Source organism: Eretmochelys imbricata, chromosome 6 (assembly GCF_965152235.1).
Source record: "Eretmochelys imbricata isolate rEreImb1 chromosome 6, rEreImb1.hap1, whole genome shotgun sequence".
In the NCBI taxonomy this organism is placed as follows: Eukaryota; Metazoa; Chordata; order Testudines; family Cheloniidae; genus Eretmochelys; species Eretmochelys imbricata.
In genome coordinates, this window is record NC_135577.1 from 69,845,639 (window position 1) to 69,867,558 (window position 21,920).

The 21,920-nt window shown below is 43.3% G+C and overlaps 1 protein-coding gene across 1 annotated transcript in view; it reads left to right on the forward strand.

Moving 5' to 3' along the window:
• The first annotated feature begins 847 nt into the window (after positions 1–847).
• The window catches only part of LOC144266546 (cytosolic phospholipase A2 epsilon-like), an 82,855-nt gene continuing 61,782 nt past the window's right edge, over positions 848–21,920 (forward strand). The window contains exons 1-4 of the mRNA XM_077819980.1: positions 848–971; positions 2,237–2,332; positions 4,827–4,964; positions 6,321–6,550. Coding sequence (XP_077676106.1) covers positions 848–971; positions 2,237–2,332; positions 4,827–4,964; positions 6,321–6,550 — 588 coding nt within the window. The remainder of the gene's footprint in view (positions 972–2,236; positions 2,333–4,826; positions 4,965–6,320; positions 6,551–21,920) is intronic.

Sequence of the window (21,920 nt, forward strand, 5' to 3'; positions counted from 1 at the left end):
TATGATTTTATGGTTCTATTTATCTGTTTTCTGACCAACTAACATTCAATCCCATGTGTAATTTAAACTGTCATTTACACTACCACTGAATTTGACTTACCAAGAAGTTGCTTCCCATGTAACTAGTGCACTTGGCCCTCATGCTTGCCTCTGGACCAGGAGTTCATGACAAGTCCAACACCAGACGTTAGGCTCACACCAAATGTGACATAACAGTGCAGTACTAAGAGTGGGTGGGTTATGTATTATTAGAAATGTGCTGTCCTTGGAAGGAGACATTTGTGTTTAATGGTAATTTTTCAGAAGAAGTGAGGAAATCTGGCATTCTTGTCCACATTTCCTTTGTCAATAATACAAATTCTAATATCTAAGTTTGTGTATAAACTATTATTAATCATGTAATAGCAACTCCTCTTACCTAATTATTTTGAAAAGTGCTTTGAAATATTTTGAAGAAGAAAGATGGCACATAAACTTCTTTGGTGCTGACGAGCATCTGTTTGTCCAGCAAGATACTTGTTGATCACTGTTGGATCTGTATGTATTTGGAATGTCTCTTTCATTTGAATAGATATGGAACTGAACTGATAGAAGAGCATAGAATCATAGAAATGTAGGGTTGGAAGGGACCTTGAGAGGTCAAGTCCAGCTCCTTGCACTGATGCAGGACCACAGGCATGATCTGTGAGCAACAAAGGAATTATGGGATTTGTTTGATTTATGGGAATAGCTTATCCATTTGCAGGTTAATTACAAGTGCTAAAAATTGATCCAGTCCTCACTGAATAGTACATTGGTCTCTGTCCACACATGTCCCTTTCTTTGTTTCAGCCAGGAAGACTTAGACATGCTCTTGGGGTCTGACCTGTGCGCAGAGGAGCAGGATTTCCTGCAGAAGCGGAAGAAGGTGGTTGCTGCTACCCTGAAGAAGGTTCTCCAGTTGGAAGAGGACCTGCTAGACCATGAAGTTTGTAAGATAGAATTCTGTGGCTGGAGCAGGGAGGAAGGGAATATATGTTTCAGAATATGGATACCCTGGATTTATACATTTGCCTCCAACCATTCACCTTCACTCCTGATGGCATGATACAGGCAAGTCCACTAGTCTCAATGGTGCTGTGACAGAAATACGTTGTTTGCTTAAAGCACTGCATGGAATAATATAGAGCTGGATGAGCATTGGACTTTAAGGGGACTTTTGCAGGACTGCTCCTTGCTCTGCTACCCAGTTTTTTAACTTTCCCTCCCTCCTCCATTACACCAAATGCCCTATATCGTAACTGATTATTCTTCTGGGGCTAAAGAGGCCCCCCTGGAAGTTGATTGCTCCTGCTGAGTAGGCCAAAAGAATTGTTATAGCGCAACATGAAAGACCTCTTTTTCCCAAAGGCATGACTGGGCATACTGCCCCTGCTGATCCACAACCAATGGGCTCAAATAATTGAATTCATTGCTCAAACTTCTTTCAGTTATTGCTCCTATCAGTGCTCCATGTCAGGATGTCCGTACATATGTGCATTCTTGATCGGATGTTTTGTCAGCAGTGTCTGCAGGTCCATGTCTGCACCCTAGACATCCTTGCACTTTGGTGTGAGGGTATATAGGGAGCACAAAGATGTCTAGGGCGCAGGCATGGACCTGCAGATACTGCTGACAAAATCTGTGATCAAGAGTGCCAGGGCACCACTTCGCTGCCTTGGAGAGATTCACATCCCCTTCAAGTGCAAGGTCTGCTTCAGATTCAAAAGCAGATCTAGAAAGCGGAGGGAGGACAGACTGAAATTACTGCTTGTGGAGAGTTTTTTGAGGCCTGGGGAATCCAAGTCCCCCCTTTCCAGATCATATGCTGCACCAACCCCTGACCACCCTGTTGTATTAATTTAGATGGAATATATGGGCCCAAAGAGTCAAAGCTGTTAACATGACTCTGAAACTGTCCAACATTAAACAGTGTTAAATAAGGTTTGGGGTTTGCTATAGAGCCCACAGCCTCCTTAGCACCAGGGCAAACACATCATTAAAAATCCTTTGACTCAGAGGCTTTAAGGCCAGAAAGGACCATACATAACCATCTAGTCTGATCTCCTGCACATTGCAGGCCACAGAATCTCACTCACCCACTCCTGTAACCTTTTATTAAAGATACAGAAATGAAGGAAAAGCAATTAAAGCATTGGAAAAGTAAAGCAAACAAGGCTTTTATTTTAACAACATCCCTTATTCCCTTTTCCTTTAGCTGGAGGGAGTTTTGGGAAGGAAAAAAACCCCTTGTTTGACCGTCTTTTTGATGGAATCAAAGATGGTAGTAACTGTCCCTTTGGGGAAAAGAGCAGTAAGATGAGATGGGCTGGAGGAGTTGTTGTCGAAGTTCAATCTGTTTCCTAACAAGACAAACATATAGAAGGGGAGAGTAAAGAATAGCAAAAATAGTCAACACCAGAGGCAGAAGCGGAATTTTCTATCACTTGCAACCTCTCCTCTGGAAAAACACATGCATGGTACAGGATCTTATCTGCCACGCTGAGATCTGGCAAACTTGTACCAGCATTGGGCTGTTTAACTTTTAACTGCTTCTTTCTGCTCACAGGATTATAGACACTTATTAGACAGAAGGAAAAGGGAGAAAGAAGGTAGGGTAGGAAAAGGGAGAAAGAAGGTAGGGTAGGAAAAGGACACATTTGAGGTGGGGGCAGGAGACAGTCCCACATCCCAGGTGGTGGTTGGGATTCGGCCAGAGCTGGTGGAGATGGCAATGTCATCTGGCGCTCTCTCTCTCTCTTACCTGGTCTTGTCATCATCTCAGGATTGGATGATGAACGCCCAGGGTCCCAGGAGATGATGAAGGTTGAATCCATGATGGTGAAGCTAGCTCCAGTTGTCAGTTTTTCTCCTGGAAATGTCTTTTTTTAAGGACAGCAAATGGCAGTGATGGATGGAATAGCCCATCCTCTCATTATTTTGTCCACCAGTTAGGCCTAGTTTCCAACACACCAATTTTGGTTCACTGATTTCTGGTTCCATGCTTTTCTTGTTTATCAACACAGCCCTTGAGTTATAGCAGTAGACCTTTTTGTTGGGACTAATTCAATATTTCTGTCTTGCTTTTACATCTTTTCCCATCAACATCTGTTGCTGTAGGTTATTGTGACATTTTATGAGTTTATGCTCACGTTTTGCAGTTGAGCTTTCAATGAAGGTACATTTGTAGGCCCAGTTATCACAACAACCTCTATGGACACTGCCTCTCCCTATCTTCCTAGGAGCTCCTCAGCTGGGACAGATGGAGCCTAGAGGTGGTCTGACAGGCTATTCTATGCAATTCAGCTCTATCCCTGCCTATCTCCCATCCCCGTCCCCATCCCTTTTCAGGGACCCTTCTTACAGAGGTCTCTTAAGACAGAAAGTACAATCCCTCCTGCTCTTAGGGATGATTGAATGCATTCCATCACTATTTGTGGAAAAAGGTTTTTACTCTAGATACTTCCTGGCTCTCAAGAAAAGAGGATGGTGGAGACTGATTCTGAATCTCAGGACTTTAAACAACTTCCTCCTCCGTCAATGGTTCAGGGTGGTAACCCTGGCAGTGATCGTTCCATATTTGGATCCGGGGGTCTGGTTCATTTCCCTGGACCTCTGGGACGCATACCTTCATTTAGCTATGCGCTTTGCTCAACGACATTTCCTATGATTTGTCATGGACAAGGAGCACTATCAATACCTTATTGCATCCTTCGGTCTTTTGACCACCCCAAGGGTTTTTAAAGATCCTCTCAGCCACTGCGGTGAATCTTCATCAGATGGGAATAATTATCTTCCCTTAGCCGGATGACTGGCTCCTGAAGATGGGTCCTTTCTCGAGGTGCATTCATTAACCATCAAGGCACCATCCCTCTTCTGCTGCTTGGGCCTCTGTCTCCATGTGGAGAAGTCTATGCTCATACATATGGAACAAAGAGACTTCGTTGGAGCCACTCCCTTTTCCACCAACTTCAGCGCGTACCTGCCCATAGACAGGTTTGCTACAATGTCCAGCCTCATTTTCACACTGCAGCTGAGCCCACAAACTACAGCAAGGACTTGTCTTCAACTCTTGGGCCACAGGGAAGCCTGTACATTTGTAGCTCCCCTGGCAAGACTACACTTCTGATGTCTTCAAGCCTGGCTTCGGTCTGTCTACACACCCAACAAATACAATCTGTCCAAGCAGGTCTGGATACCTCAGAGGGTCCTTGACTCCCTCAATTGTGGATTGATCCCCAAAAGGTCTCTGTGGGAGTTCCATTTTCAAGTTCTCTCCCTACAAACTTCATCATCGCAGATGTTTCCCTTTTAGGCTGGGGTGCCCATTCTGAGGTCTTCTCAGCCCAAGGCAATTGGACCCCCCAGGAGATGTCTCTCCATAGCAACATTCTTGAAGTCAAAGTAGTCTGATACACTTGCTATCACTTCCTATGCAACATCAGGGGCCACTCTGTCAGAGTAATGCTGGACAACAGGTAATGCAATATATTATATGTATTGCCAATGAGGAACAAGTTCCCAGATCTTATGTGGAGAATCCATAAAACTATGGAACTGGTGCATATCCCGCCGCAAAATGATCTCAGTAGTTTATGTACCAGGGATACAGAGAATGCAGCTTGAGCTAAATTTTAGAAGCTGTTAGATTCTCAACACACTGGTAGTTTGAGTTACAGTCCCCTGGGAATTAAGTGACTTCAGCAAATTTTTTCAAATTATGCTTTTTGTCTGAAGTCAGAATTGTTCCATATATATTCTTGTCTGCTTCCATGATCAAGTAAAATATTTCATTTTTGTGTTTCTAGAATGGTGTGAATTTTCCCCTTATAAGGTTGGATTCCTGAAATACGCCGCTTTCATTCGCTCAGAAGATTTTGGAAGTGAATTTTTCATGGGGCGACTAATGACGAAGAACCCAGAGTCCTGGATCTGTTACATAGAAGGTGATTATCCTTAAAAAAAAAATAAATAAATAAAAAATCAGTCTACAGGAATGATATAAGATCACAAAAACCCAGATATCCATTGTCAATAATGGGATCACCAGCCAGGTGGGCTGTATGTTAGTGGGTTGTTCCATAGAACAAAGTAGGTAGGAAAGCCAGCACAAAAACTAGAAGGGGCTTTGAACTGGTTAGCAAATTCTTGCATATTAAACAGGTGCTTCTATGTAACAGTACAGATAAAACTGCACGATTGGCTACTGAAAGTTTTAGTCTGGCTAGTAAATGAACTATGCAAATAACTTTGGAGTATGTAAAAGAATTGTGAATTCATGAGTCTCTGGGCTTACTCTATTTCTAGCTTTATTAAGCCATATCTCTAGTGAAGATAAAAACATGAATTAACAGCTTTCTGCTTTCCTTTTTTCATGCTAACTTAGTTATTTTAGTGGGATCTCTGCCACCACTGTAAGTGCTTAGAACTTTGTAGATAGTTTTGCTCTCTTTTTATAATCACAGTGGCCCTCTTTGTCCCTTTTGTCGCACTCTTTTGAGCAATAAGAAAACAGGCTTATCTGTATGTGTGATCTTTCCTTGAAGCAATTACTTTCTACAACACACTCCTTTCTCTGTCTCCCTTGTAGAGGCTAGAACTCTCTGCTCTCAACAAGGGCACCTTTCAAATACAGGTGTCTCTCCATATAGGAAATGTAACTGTGGTAACCCCCTAAATTTGTATAAATAGCTGCTTTCTTGTCCCTTCCCCCACAAGAATGTTAAAATAATATCTTTCAGGTATGTTCTAATATGCTTTCAGTGAGCAAGTTTTGGCCTTTTGGCTGGTGCTGGAGAATGACATTTCATTAGCAAATTTAAAAAAATATTTGTAAAAGTACACCAGGCATACTTAAGATCAGATTCCCATAAGTTTAGTACAAAGATGTGTAAAACAGGCAGGAAAGGTTAATTCTCATAATGCATTATAGAGAGCTAGTGACCAATCAGCCCCCAAGGGAAAATTAAACCCTCAATGTTTCTTGTGGGAATCTCTTTTCATAGGATACATGATATTTTCAGAAAACCATCATGGATTTTGCACAGTTCCCCATTTTTGTAGGGGAAGATTGGGGGGAGTGGCAAGACTTCCCCAAGAAAAGGATGGCTTCAATCTCAGTTGATTTGTCGCTGGCATACCAGTGTGGGGAACTAAAAGGTTAAAACACTGATCAAAATCTTCCTTTACTTTAAGGGATTCTTTCAGGATGGAGGGTTAAGATGCTGTGAGGGACCAGCATCTCAAGGGTAATCAGATATGGAATCTGAAAACTTGTTTCTGTTATCCTTTCCTTCCACTAGAGAAGAAAATCATAGGCACTGTCTCTAAATGGTGTACTAATACTAGAAATATCTGCCTTTCAGACTGTCAACTGGACTTGTTCCCTAATCAACTGACCACATCAGAAGATGACCTGTGTCTGGCTGATTCTGCCTATTTCATCAATACCAGTTGTCCACCACTCTTGAGGAAGGAGAGGAATGTGGATATCATCCTGTCATTTGATTACTCCTTGAGCACAGCATTTGAGGTTATTCAATTTGATTTATCTTTCTGCTCGACTGGCTGTTTTCAAACCTTCCATCTCTAGTGGCCACCAATATCTGAGGTGCTGCCAAGATTGATAGATGCCAAATGTGCCCCTGTGCTTAAATCTGCCATTTTATATCATAGGTATCCCTTGTAAAAATGAAGCCTGCTATTGCCTTACCATTTAAGTTCTGAGGGTACCCAACACACCCCAGGTGTTCTGAGTTTCCTGCATCACGATGCTCCCTCTATTTTTCCTCTGTAGTCAGAGAAGTAATTGCCATTGTTACATATGTGAAACTGCCAGTGAAATTTTTATTTCACTGGGTTTGTAGTCTTTTCAGTATTGGGGTAAAAACAATTCTTTTATTACAGAAGGATGGTAAGAGTAAGTTTGCATTTGTAACAGTGATCTGACCAAGATGGCTCACAGACTGTTATCTAATACTGACAGACCTACAGCATCAATTATGTAAACTCCCATAAAAATCAAAAACAAAATAGTGCACCAGACAGATATATAACACATATATGTAGCCACCAAAAATGCATCAATTCTATGACAAAAAAGTCAGAGCTGTAAATGTTTTTAGCTTTAAATTCTTTTTGCAATCTGTTACATTTCTTGGCTGCTGGACAGTCAACAGTCCACCTACTGTGTCATAAATATAAAGGAAAGGGTAACCACCTTTCTGTATACAGAACTATAAAATCCCTCCTGGCCAGAGGCAAAACCCTTTCACTTGTAAAGGGTTAAGAAGCTAAGATAACCTCGCTGGCACTTGACCAAAATGACCAATGAGGAGACAAGGAATTTACCATCCTGATTTTACAGAGGTGATTCTTTTACTTTTTCTTTAATTAAAATTCTTCTTTTAAGATCCTGATTGCTTTTTCATTGTTCTTAAGATCCAAGGGTTTGGGTCTGTGTTCACCTATGCAAATTGGTAAGGATTTTTATCAAGCCTTCCCCAGGAAAGGGGGTGTAGGGCTTGGGGGGATATTTTGGGGGTAAGATGTTTCCAAGTGGGCTCTTTCCCTGTTCTTTGTTTAACACACTTGGTGGTGGCAGCATAGGGTTCAAGGGCAAGGCAAAGTTTGTACGTTGGGGAAGTTTTTAACCTAAGCTGGTAAGAATAAGCTTAGGGGGTCTTTCATACAGGTCCCCACATCTGTACCCTAGAGTTCAGAGTGGGGAAGGAACCTTGACATACTGAAAGTAGACTAAATTTAGAGAATGAATGAGGGTAATAAGATATTAGCTTTTAAATGATATATTGTCAAGGAGAACAGAGGTAAGTTCTGAAGACAAGCTAGTACTTGGTGCAAGTGATGTCTTATAGATGACTAAGTACAAGATCTCAGACGTTTGTTTTTCAGAGGGCTAGTTGAATAGGGATTGTGGTGGCAAACCGGATTGCTGAATAGTTGGTGGCCAACCTCTTCAGTACTTTGATGCTAGTCTCTAAGTGAAGCCTGTTGCTGTTGGAGTGTGTGGTCATGTTTGGTACTTGTCAAATGTGACTCTGTCCTTTAAACTTGCAGAGAAAATTTTGGAAAGTTGCTTCCAAGAGGAAAAGCATTTGAAGTCTTCAGTAAAAAGTCACTTTCAGACCATTTGAGATTGTGATGTGTGTTCCAGTTTAACAGTTAGATGCAATATTTCTTTAGGCCTGATTCCATAAACTTCATGGAGGCAAGATTCTTATTGACTGGAGCACAGTTTTATCTGCATAAGGAGTACAGGATAGGCCCCTATTATTGAGATAACAATCAAGTCTGTCCATATTATTATTTTGTCAAATGATGTGTCTCAAATTGTTTTCTAATTATCTGTTTTCTAATTATTACCTAATATTTCTATTCTAATTATCTAATGTTTTCTAATGATCTGTTTTCTAATTATTATCAAGGGGTTGAATAAAATTACTAACATTATTCCTGAATATAACTGGTAGAAAATGTGTCAAAAAATTTGAAGAATTTCGCAATATTTTCCAGTTAAATTAATTTAACAATTATTCCAATATTTCCTTAGTTTACAGAGCTGGTCCAATGTACCTGGATTTTGTAAAACAAAAATAAGTAAAATATTTAAGAATATATTCACTATTCACTGAGCTCTAATCCTGATAATATTTTAAAAAACCCAACATTAATGTTACCTTGGTCCTTTGAATGCCCAAGTTTGACATGATATAACTTAAGTCTGTACTTGAAATTAGAATACTAGCAAATAATATGAAGGCATGTGAAATTATAGAATATGGGAGTCGTGATTTTTCATCATGTCACATAAAACACAGGGACATAATTTCTTTTAGCTTAGGCCAGGTTTCTCAATGTCTTAGTTCTGTCAGTGCCAGGAGCAGTTATTTTACCTGTTTGTATGTTTCTACTAGCAGTCTTTACCTCTTCTTGTTTTCTAACTATGGCTGAGTTATACTTGTTTTGAAAAATCTTCTCAGTATTTATTAACCTGATGTTTTAAAGGGTATATATGTTGTTTGTTTATTTCTCATTTTATATATCTATTCTCATCTTGTACTTTACATTTATTCCTACCGTTATTCCAGTGCAATGTGGCATTTTTCTACACTCCAGGAGGGCTGCGTTGGCCTTAATTTTGTTGTTTGTTCTAATATTGTCCTCTTCTGTGCTGATGTAGTCTATGGAACAAACTGGGAAATACTGTTCAAAGTGAGCAAGACCTTTTCCAAAAATTATGCTGAGCGAAGAAAAGAAGAATCCAAAGGAGTGCTACATATTTCTGAATGAAGAGAATCTGAAGGCTCCCATAGTAATTGACTTCCCATTGGTGAATGATACTTTCAGGAAGTTCAGAGTACCTGGTAGGTAGTTGAATATCAACTCAAAGAGCCAATTTTATAACTATTTGGCTCTGGATAGTGTGTAGTGTACATCACAGTTCTCTAATAGCTGTCACTTTATTGCTTCTGACAACTACATAGATATTCCTCTTAGGTGCTGGCTTGTGTGTGTTGATACTGAAGTTCACAGTGTCCACCCAATGTGCAGCATGTGTGAAGTATGGCTAGCAGCTGTCATGTCTGTTACAATTTTACTACAGTCCACATGACCAACTTTTCCCCAATGTGTTGTGGTACGTTTCCCGTTGCAGCATAACCAAATTCTTAACTGATTAGTTCATTGTTTCTCATAGTACTGTAACAATCCTATCCATTGTAGAACTGGGTGAAGTTTCCAATTTTACAGAAATTGAGGTTAAAAATCCATAAATTTTATTTACTTAAATAAAGTTACTCAGATCAAGGCAGCTCTAGGACTTGCTGGAATTTGTGATCAACTCCATCCCAGGTGGATTACAAGCCAGATAGAGGCTACAGAGCACTGAAAATATTGGGGCTTCCAAAAGAGAATCTAAACATTCTGGGTTTATTTGCAAATTTGAGATGCCAATGCCAGATTTTTTGCTGCTTCTCTTTGCCTCTGATGTTTCCAATACTGAATGGACAGGGCCAATGGAAATCTCTGCTGCTGCAAATGCACAGAATTCTGCAAAATATGTTGTTGTTCATGAAAATCATCAGTGTGCCCCTTCATTCAGATAGGATATTCCTATAGGAAACAATGTATAATATGTCTGTGAGGAAATTTTACTCTGGTTAGGTTGGTACCTTCATGGATTTTGGGATCAATAAATAATGAATGTCACCCTGGTTTCCTAATCACTATTGTTTTTGGTCTTCTGCAGGGGTTGAATGCAGTCCTTGGGAGATGGCAGAGGGAACGGTACCTCTTGCTGGTTGCTGCTCACCATATAATCTCTTGAATTTGGCCTACTGTAAGGATGACTTTGACAAACTGCTGAAGCTGAGTAATTTCAATGTCCAGAATCACATAGACATGATTCTGCAGGCTTTCCACACAGCCATAGCATGGAAGAAATGCTCTAGGAACTGAAATTGATGTCTCAGGGCTTGAATTCTCCTACATCCTATTTTATTTATCATGACCATAAGGAGGAATCCCAGAGTTCTCTTATCAGGGTGATGTGACTTGATGCAGCATTTCACTAAATGTGCAAGAACCCGCTCCCCACCTGTCTCAGATTTAAAACTGTTTTGATTACACAGAATGTGTTATTGGACATCAAGCTTAAATATTCATACACAGGTATTAAAAAGTGGCAGGTCTTTTAACTACTAGGCCTTGTTTACATGATCATTTAGTTCCCAGCAAGCTGCACTAGCCTGCTATGTATTAAGTGCCCCGTGTGGACCCTGCTACCACATGCTAAAAGTTCTGTAGTGCACTTTAATCTACTACCATTTCAAAGTGGGGCAGATCAAAGTGCATTAGGGAACTGTTAATGCATGGTAGCAGGGGCCGCATGGATGCTTGGCTGGCAGGCTAAAGAGGGGTAAAGTTACACCCCAGCTTGCCATGAACTTAAGTGTTCATGTAGACAAGCCCTTACATGGCCAGGATGAATCTGGCCCAGGTCAGTAATGGCTAAATATCGTTACTATCTAATGGTGGTCTCTAGGAATGAGTTGGTGGTCTGTCCATTTAACAGTGTTCAGGCATCTCCATCACAAAACCACAAAGGACACTCTTGTTGGTAGCCTCTGCAGAGCGACTAAGGACTGAATAGTGGTCTCCAAAGTGGGGTGCGCGCACAAGACCATCCGTAGGGGTGCGCGGCAGGAAGCGTGCCACCCAAGGAGCGCCACTGGCATGGCAGCAGCATCACTCCTGGACCTTTGATTCTTCAGTGGCACGCCGGCGGGAGCCCGGCTCTCCCCACTCCGTCTTCGGCGGCACGCCGGCAGCAGCCCGGCTCTCCCCAATCCGTCTTCGGCGGCACGCCGGCAGCAGCTCCTCTTCTTTTTTTCTTTTTTTCCTTCCCCAGAGCTGGCCCTGGGGGTGCGCGATTCTAAAAGTTTGGAGACCCCTGGAGACTGAGCGACACACTGACACCTAGAACTGGGCACAACACATGTGAGATACTAATGGGCAACATGGGCTAGTCTTTACTATTATTCCCCTTCTGTATCTGATCTTTTGCTAAAAGGAGAACTTTAATTTTCAGCGCTGTCAAGTCAGCACCTTTCACAAGCACTAAAATGCACTTTAAGGAGAGAAGCTGGCCTGGAATAGGATGCTATCTATCAAATACCAAATTCAGGTATGTTGTCTCGTCCTTCAGTGTTCTTCTGTCTCTTGACAGAGCTCAGTATAACTTCTCAGAGGGACTATTAATTGAACATCTCTAAACAGTGACACATTGTAAAGAGGTGCAATTCCAGTCCTGTTTTGAACTGAAATCTACATATATTGTATTTAATCCAAATGTATCCTTTTCCTGGCTTTGCCTTCATTGGCATCTTAGAACCTCAGCCTAACTTTCTTCCTAAATTTAGTAATTCCTAGGATTTCCCTGAAGTTTGTCTCAGATCTTAGTTCCCCCTGCTCCATGAGCCCCTCTCACCTGCCTTATACCCAGGATGGAATTAATGAGTCACACCTGCCAGAATGTCCCTGCAGGGCTCAAATGCCTGCTAAGAGGGCCAGTCAACAAAAGAACCCAACCACCCTGCTATACCCGTGCATCAAAGAAATCATTAAAAATACTTATTTTTGTAATAATTTATATCAAGAACTGCAATGTGCATTTTTTCCTGTAAAATTTTATTGAATATAAATAGCTAATAGCTATTTCCTGTTAGCACTAAAAGAATCTACTATTAAAGGCATTGGAAGTCAGTGGAGGAAAGCAGAGGAGTTATTGCATTTGTTGAGTGATGGGCACAATATTAACCACACCTAAGGCACATGTGATTGTCTCAGAAGTTCTAGTTTTGCCTTATTCCTCAAATATTGCCACGCATGGAGTTTATACCAATACACTTTTGCTAGAAAAAACTTTTTTGTTTTTGTGATACAGCATGGCCAGAGGGCAGCAGGAGAGTGTTAGAAGGGAGCCTTATTCCCTATAGATTAATTAGAGCACCTGAAGCCAATTAGAGCACCTGAAGCCAGTCACCTGATAAAAACCCCCTGCTTCAGTCAGACTAGAGGAGGAGTTGAAGCAGAGTGGTTTGGTGTTGGAGCAGAGAGCAGTTTGGAGGGAAGCAGAGGAGAGTTTGGAGAAGTGCTGTGGTGGGCTAAGAAGACCAAGACCCTAACTAAAGGGACACCTGGTTTGTGCAGAGGGAGGGCAGGAAGCCCCACAAGCTGAAGGGCAGGAGAGGGAAGTAGCCCAAAGGAAGGAACCGTTAGTTCAAGCGGTTTACCGCTATCCCTAGGGCCCCTGGGCTGGGACCTGGAGTAGAGGGCGTGCCTGGGTCCCTCCCTCTCCACTCCCCTCCTCTAGGACACTAGTGGGGCAATTAATACCCCCATTCAGGGGCAAGAAAAGGTGCCCTGAAAACCCCCCCCCACACCACAAGAAGAGAGTGTGAGACCCATCATAGTAGTGCTGGCAATTTGCCACAATACCCCTAACTTGTGCTTGTCAAGAAGCATAATCTACTGGGTAACTTTCCCCATCCGCAAAATGGGGTTAATAATATTTATCCGCTTCTATAAAGTGCTTTGAGATTGTCAAATGAAAGATGCTATATAAGTTCATAGTATTAGTCAGCTCCATTCATTTCTAAATCCTTCTGTTCATTTAGGTTATCTATAATTTGCTGCTGTGTTCTGCTACTACCATTTTCTCTCATATGATCTGATTGCCTGACGTTCCCAAAGCTACAGAAAGGATCCAAGTGGTTTAAGCAAATTAAGGGTAACATCTAGGATTTTTCATCCCACAATTAGTAGGTGAGGGTGTGATGAAACGGGGATTTTCCCTTGGTATGTTGTATGTGAGTCTTACTGTTGAGCCTATGTGTGAGTGTTACTGTTCTGCATGAATACTGGGTGCCTCAGTTTCCCTGTGTGCTGCACCAATACCTCGGTGGTGGGAATAGGGGTGTGTGACTTTGGCTGAGACCTCTGAGGCAGGTGAGGCTGCTCCATCTGCCTGCACCTATGCTATGACCGGTGCCCTTCAGAACCTGAGACCGAGGAGGGAGATGCAACCAGGTGACGACCAGGTGACTCTTTGCCCGGGAAGTGAGACAAAGACTAGGAGGAGGAGCAACAGGGGTGTCTGAGATCAGGTTGCTGGAAGCTGGCAGTCTGCTTGCGGGGACTGGAAGAGGGGGAGTTCAGGGCTTCTGGCCCAGGATTCCCCAAGATGGACTTGGCTGAAAGTCACTGATTTCTGTGCTAACAAGTTCTGGTCTACGCTGTGTTTCTGTTGAATAATAAACCTTCTGTTTTACTGGCTGGCTGAGAGTCACATGTGACTACGGAGCTGGGGTGCAGGGCCCTTTGGCTTCCCCAGGAGCCCCGCCAGGGCAGACTCATTGTGGGAAGTGCACGGTGTGGAAGGGCATGCTGAATGCTCTGAGGTCAGATCCAGGAAGGTCGAAGCTGTGTAAACTTCTTGCCCTGCTGACAGTATGCTCAGAGAGAGGAGGCATGCTACACCAGAATCCTGACTGGTCTCATATTGAGTAGTTGCAGAGCAGGGCTGGCCTTACCATGAGGCAAACTCAGGCGGTTGCCTCAGGTGCCAGACTGGGGGAGGGAGAAGGGGTGCCACTAGGACCCAGAGTGTAGAAAATTGTGTCTGCTCCTGGTGCATATGTATTCTCTCTGCTCTAGATGCACAGAGATGGTGGAGTGCTGTGCTGGAGGAAGGAGGGCACAAGAGACATAACAGGCAGGCAGGAGAAAAGGTGAGAGGGAATAACAGAAAGCAGCAGGAGCTGCAGGGAGAGAGAGAGAGAGGACGAGGAGCCTCTTATGTACCTCTCTAGCAATCCCAGGAGCCTGGACTGATTAACACCAGCTTCTCAGGGAGCTTCCTGTTTCCTGCTGCTTCCCTGAGCCCACTTGAGGAGAACAGGCAGTCAGCTGAAATAGTAGGAGCCAGTTAGGCCCTTAAGATGCTGATATCTTCCCTCACTCAGGCCCTGCTACCAGCCTGCTTATGTGTCCCCTTCAACTGAGTGTTGAGAGCCACTATAGCTGGCACAGAACAGCAGTCATGAATGAAAGAAGAAAATCCCCTCTGGGGCAGCATTCAGAAAAGAAAGAAAGCAAAGGAAGCTTTTCTATCTAAGCAGGAAGGAGCTCTCCTGAGCTATATAGACACAAATGTTCACAGTGAGCCTTCTGCCCCAGTGAGGATGTGAGTGGTGAGGAGATGCCTGATCCTCTTAGTCAGAGTGCAGGTGACCTGGCATCTACTGCAGCATCCATATCTCCATCTCAAATGGATGTAACCATGCACATTCCTGAAGAAAAGTATAGATCAGAGAAAAGTGTGGTGGAGGCGCAAGAAACAGCTGCTGCTGCTGAGTTTAGTTCCTTAAGTCTAGATGATCCAGGACTGTGGACCCACTTGAGCAGTAGCCTGAGGGACTTCCTTGTACTGCATGGACCACAGCAAGTGAAAAACTTCATATTCCCCAAAGACAATGGAAATAGAAGTTTCCATCCAACACATTACTGGTGTGAAATCCCCAATGGTGACAAAGTGTAGAGGCCATGGCTTATGTACACAAAAACTCAGAATGCTGCTTTTGTTACAAACTCTTTCAGTCTAATGTTCCAGCCACATTGGGTTCTACAGGAACAAAGGACTGGAAAAATCTGTCTAGAAATCTGGCATGCCATGAGAAGGCAGCAAATCACTGGAGAGCATTCCATAGGTGGAAAGAGCTTGAGATGAGACTAAAGTTAAAGGCCACCATAGATGATCAGCATCAAGAGAAGATTGCATCAGAGTCTCTTTACTGGCAAAATGTTCTGAAAAGGTTCATTGCCATTGTGAGAATGCTTGCTACCCAAAACCTAGCACTGCGTGGCACTTAAGATCAGCTGTATGTGCCAAACAATGGAAAATTCCTTAAAATTGTGGAGCTGATGGCTGAGTTTGATGCTGTACTCCAGGAGCATGTAAGAAGAGTCACCACCCAAGAAATGTACGCACACCACTACCTTGGAAAAAGAATTCAAAATGAGATCATACAGTTACTGGCAACAAAAGTCAAACAGAATATTGTGGCAGATCTGAAGTCAGCAAGATGTTATTCTGCACTGCACACCTGACATCAGCCATACGGAACAAATGGCTTTAATGGTGAGTTTTGTAACAACAGCAGAACCTAGTGAAAATGTCCTTGCAGTGGTGACTGTCAGAGAGCATTTTCTAGAATTTATTCACATTGATGATACTACAGGAGCTGGTATGACAAATGTGCTTCTTAAAAAGTCGAAAGATACGGGAATTGCGATAGCTGACATGAGAGGTCAGGGCTACGATAATGGTGCCAACATGAGAGGAAAGAACAGAGGAGTGCAGACACGGATCTGAGAGTTAAACCCTCGAGCTTTTTTTGTTCCATGCAGTTCTCATTCATTGAACTTGGTGGTCAGTGATGCAGCATCAGCTTCTAGTGAGGGTGCTGAATTTTTTAATGTAATTCAAAGCATCTGTGTATTTTTCTCTGCATCAACTCATTGATGGCAAATTTTGAAGCAACATCTGGGAACATCCTCTCTCACACTGAAACCACTGAGTGCCACACAATGGGAAAGTCGAGTGGAGGCGTTAAAGCCTATCAAACACCAAATTGGGAAGATAGATGATGCCATAGTTGCTATATGGAGGATAATGCTATGACAGGAAGTGTTCGTGGGAGAACAGTGGCAGAGGGAAATGGCATCACCAGAAACATACCTAACTTCAAATTTCTGTGTGGCTTAGTGTTGTGGCATGACATACTGTTTGAAATAAATGTTCTAAACAAGAGACTCCAAGGTGTTGACCTTGAAATATCTGGAGCAATGGAACAGCTGGACAAAGCAAAGTCATACCTACAGTCTTATCGGTCAGATGAGGGATTTCAAAACGTTCTGAAGAGTGCACAGAAGTTGGCAGAGGAACTTCACACTGAAGCTATTTTCCCACCCATTCAAGAATACAAGAGTCACTGAAGAAGACATTTTGATTGCAAAGCACAGGATAATCCCTTAAGAGACCCCAAACAACAATTCAAAGTTGAATTCTTTAACTAGGTGCTAGATTGTGCAATACAGTCAATTTAAGAACGTTTCATGCAGCTCAAGGAACACAGCAGTATATTTGGGATGTTGTATGATATTCCAAAACTCCTCACTATACCTGAAGAAGTCCTACACCAGCAATTCAGGGCACTGGAGACAGTGTTGACACATGATGACATGCGCGATATTGATGCGAGTGACTTAAGTGATGAACTGAAAGCCTTTTCAAGATACATTTCAGCAGGATCAATTCCAAAGGCTGTCCTGGAATATATGTGCACAAATAAGATGACCATCCTCTTTCCAAACGCTTTTGTGGCTCTGCGCATACTTCTAACGCTTCCTGTAATAGTTGCCAGTGGAGAACGTAGCTTCTCCAAGCTGAAGTTAATAAAAACACATATATGCTCCACAATGACACAAGAGAGGCTGGTCGGCCTTGCAAACATCTCAATAGAGCATGAGCTGGCCCAGACGGTGGACCTTCAGTAGGAATCAGTTCAAATCTTTGCAACCAAGAAGACACGGAAAGCACCACTTTGATTATTCAAACAGATAAAAATGCCAGTATTTACTATGCAGACAAGGAAAGTTACATTTGCTGTTCAGGTACTTGAAAGTTGTGTTATTTAAAATTTTTGAACAAGGCCTTTTAAGTTGTTCTCCTTTATTGGGGTAGGTAGCAGAACAGTACCATGTGAGGAGTAAAACAGGAAGAGGGCAGAATTGAGACCTTTCAAAGTTTTGGCCTAAGTGAGGGGGCATGGGGGTGTCATTTGAGCTCCCCTCAGGTGCCAAAATGTTGTGGGCCGGTCCTGTTCCAGAGCATCGCCCAGTGACTCCGTGACAGAGGGTACCACTGTGATAGCTTCCCCTTAGGCCAGCAACACTTCATCTATAAAATCTCCCACTTTTGGCTCGTGGCCATTAAAGGCAATACAGTCTGTGAAGCCAACTTCTTGCATAAATGAGGGTCGCTCGTGCTACAACATCAAGCTTGGTTGTTTCTGCTTCAATTTTATTTCTATCATCAGATTTCAAAGAGAGGTGTTCATGGCCTTTAATATTTGTTTCAACGAAAAGTTCGTTCGATACCTGGTCTATTTTAATTCCCTAGGGGACGTTTATAAAATCATTTGATCTTCTCAGGGGAATATATAAACACACACTGTGTGATAGCTGAAGTACAAATACTAGACACCTATGCATAAGCTTATTAAAAATTTCAGTATTTTAAACTGTTATTTAAACTCACTTATTTTTTTACTGAGTTCCGTGCACTCAAGCTTAACTAATGGGGTTAGCTGGTGGATAGTGAAACTCTGGAGTGTTCTCTGCTTGTGGTGCTGGAGAACTGGAGAGAGAGGAGTTGCCTCAAACTCCCCTGAAGATCTTTTTGGGATGGGAAAGTGGGGAAGGAACCACACCTGGAGGTCTTTGGAAGATGAAGGAAAGGAAGAAATGTTAGGATTACAAAATAGGTTGTAGATCATAAATAAGTCTACATTTTAATCACTGGTATTTTTAGAAAAAGTCGTGGACAGGTCACAGGCAGTAAATGAAAATTCACGGTCCATGACCTGTCCAAGACTTTTACTATATACCCCTAAGTAAAACTTGGGCAGGGGGCTGTGGGTGCTCTGGGGGGGGGTGGTCTGGGAGGCGCTGCGGGTGCTAGGGGAGGTGCTCCAGGACCCTGCTGGTGCTGGGGGGGAGGTGGGCGGTGGGCAGCCTGGGACCCCCGCTGGTGCTGGCGGGCAGTGGCATGTGGCCCAGGAACACTGCTGGTGCTGGGTTGGGGGAGGATTGGTGGGGCTGGCAGGCTCCATACCTGCATGTCCCTGCAGTTCCTAGGTGGCATAGGGGCCAGGTGTTGCTCCCGCCACAAGCACCGCCTGCGCAGCTCCCATTGGCCAGGAACCACAGCCAATGGGTGCTGCGGGGTCAGAGCCCCCTGGCCCCTCCACCTAGGAACTGAACTTCCATGCCAGTGGGAGCGAGGGAGCCCCCCACCCTGAGGTAAGCACCGCCCCGCACCCCTACTTCCCTGCCCCTAGCCCTGAGCCCCCTCCCACACACCCAAACTGCTGCTGCTGGCTGCTGCAGAAGTCACAGAGGTCACGAAAAGTCACCGAATCTGTGACTTCCATGACTTCCGTGAGAGACTCATAGCGTTAATCATAAGGCAAACTCTCCATTGATGACCTAAGAAGTGGGAGAGGTCTTTGGAGGAAGATGCTCAGGAAGGCATAATAGCAGAGTGTTTAGATGTAGGGGTCTGAATATCACCACAATATCAGGACATCCAAATCTGCATATCACATTATTAATCCTTTACTACAGACTTTAACAATTGAAATCACTTACCTAGCTATTTTGCTGACATGAGCTGAGTGCACTTTGTATATTGTTTTTATAATTTTGCCAGCAGCACCTTTACTACTCTTAATTGCAGCCCAGTCATTCAGTTAAACTATTAGCATGTGGTTTTGAAAAATAAATTGTATGTTTCTCTCTTTTTGTAAGTGCAAGTAGAGTGTGCTGCAATAATCCACCAGAAGTGGAATTTTGCCTCTACTTTGTCTCCACTCCTATTAACAAAGGAGAATGGTCTCAGTCATCCAATCATTGAGCCTTTTGCATGGTGCTGGGAGGATATGGAGATCTTTAGGTCAACAGCAAAGCCTCTAATTTCTCTGAGAGACCAACAGTTAGCTTTTCCCTTTGCCTAACTGGTGTGGAGTGTGTACGTGTGTCCACACTCAGTCACATATATATCTGTTCTGGCCTGAACTTCTCTACCAAACTGAATAGGCAAAGCACATGACCATGGAATGGTGTTTAATGAATCTTGTTCTTCCCCCATATGTTCTATAAAAACAATCTGCAAGTTGCAGCATGCCTCTGACAGCGAGCCAGCCATCAGTAGACAGGAAAAATTGACAGTGCATATGCATGCACACCCATAGGGGGTGGCAGAAGAAGATGTGCTGAATCTCACAGTGAAGGAGAGAAAAATAATGGTTGCACAGAGCACTGAGAGGAAGCAGCTATTTTATACATATAGTTCACCAGCTTAGAATGTGCATACTTGCCAATTACCTGTTCTGATTGGGACTATCCCAGGATTTAAAATCCAATCCCATGTATAGAGAGGCACTTCAGCCGCAGTCCCAGTTAGCAGACTGAATAGCTGTGGGTTTTTTTGTTTTTAAAAATTAGCCTCCTACCAGCAGAGGATATAGCGCTGAGCATATATGTGAGCAGCAGCCTGTGGCTGTTCTTACACTGAGGCATGGAGTGTATGTGCCCTCAGACACCAACAGGAAAAGCAAGGGAGCACGGAACAGTTCCTTGCCTGCTACCCCCTCTCTAGAGCCTCAAGAGAGAACCAGAGGAGTTTTACGCTGATTGTCAATTTTAAAGCTGCAATGACAGGTTTCAGAGTAGCAGCCGTGTTAGTCTGTATTCGCAAAAAGAAAAGGAGTACTAGTGGCACCTTAGAGACTAACCAATTTATTTGAGCATAAACTTTCGTGAGCTACAGCTCACTTCATCAGATTCATTCAGTGGAAAATACAGTGAGGAGATTTATATACACACAGAACATGAAAAAATGGAAATTGCACCATAGTGTCCAGGAAGTGGATCTCTTGTGTGGACTGGTCCAGGCTGAGGTTGATGGTGGGATGGAAATTGTTGAAATCATGGTGGAATTCCCTCCTCAGGCCCTATGCTACCAGCACTCCCAGCTATCTTCGAGACACCACTGACTTCCTGAGGAAACTACAGTCCATCGGTGATCTTCCTGAAAACACCATCCTGGCCACTATGGATGTAGAAGCCCTCTACACCAACATTCCACATAAAGATGGACTACAAGCCGTCAGGAATAGTATCCCCGATAATGTCACGGCAAACCTGGTGGCTGAACTTTGTGACTTTGTCCTCACCCATACCTATTTCACATTTGGGGACAATGTATACCTTCATATCAGCAGCACTGCTATGGGTACCCGCATGGCCCCACAGTACGCCAACATTTTTATGTCTGACTTAGAACAACGCTTCCTCAGCTCTCATCCCCTAATGCCCCTACTGTACTTACGCTATATTGATGACATCTTCATCATCTGGACCCATGGAAAAGAAGCCCTTGAGGAATTCCACCATGATTTCAACAATTTCCATCCCACCATTAGCCTCAGCCTGGACCAGTCCACACAAGAGATCCACTTCCTGGACACTACAGTGCTAATAAATGATGGTCACATAAACACCACCCTATACCGGAAACCTACTGACCGCTATTCCTACCTACATGCCTCCAGCTTTCACCCAGACCATACCACACGATCCATTGTCTACAGCCAAGCTCTATGATACAACCACATTTGCTCCAACCCCTCAGACAGAGACAAACACCTACAAGATCTCTATCAAGCATTCTTACAACTACAATACCCACCTGCTGAAGTGAAGAAACAAATTGATAGAGCCAGAAGAGTACCCAGAAGTCACCTACAACAGGACAGGCCCAACAAAGATAATAACAGAACGCTGCTAGCCATCACCTTCAGCCCCCAACTAAAATCTCTCCAACGCATCATCAAGGATCTACAACCTATCCTGAAGGATGACCCATCACTCTCACAAGTCTTGGGAGACAGGCCAGTCCTTACTTACAGACAGCTCCCCAACCTGAAGCAAATACTCACCAGCAACCACACACCACACAACAGAACCACTAACCCAGGAACCTATCCTTGCAACAAAGCCCATTGCCAACAGTCTCCACATATCTATTCAGGGGACACCATCATAGGGCCTAATCACATCAGTCACATTATCAGAGGCTCATTCACCTGCACATCTACCAATGTGATATATGCCATCATGTGCCAGCAATGCCCCTCTGCCATGTAGATTGGTCAAACTGGACAGTCTCTACGTAAAAGAATAAATGGACACAAATCAGACATCAAGAATTATAACATTCATAAACCAGTCGGAGAACACTTCAATCTCTCTGGCCACTCGATTACAGACCTAAAAGTTGCAATTCTTCAACAAAAAAACTTCAGAAACCGACTCCGAGAGACTGCTGAATTGGAATTAATTTGCAAACTGGATACAATTAACTTAGGCTTGAATAGAGACTGGGAGTGGATGTGTCATTGCACAAAGTAAAACTATTTCCCCATGTTTATTTCCGCCCCCAACCCCCCACTGCTCCTCAGATGTTCCTGTTAACTGCT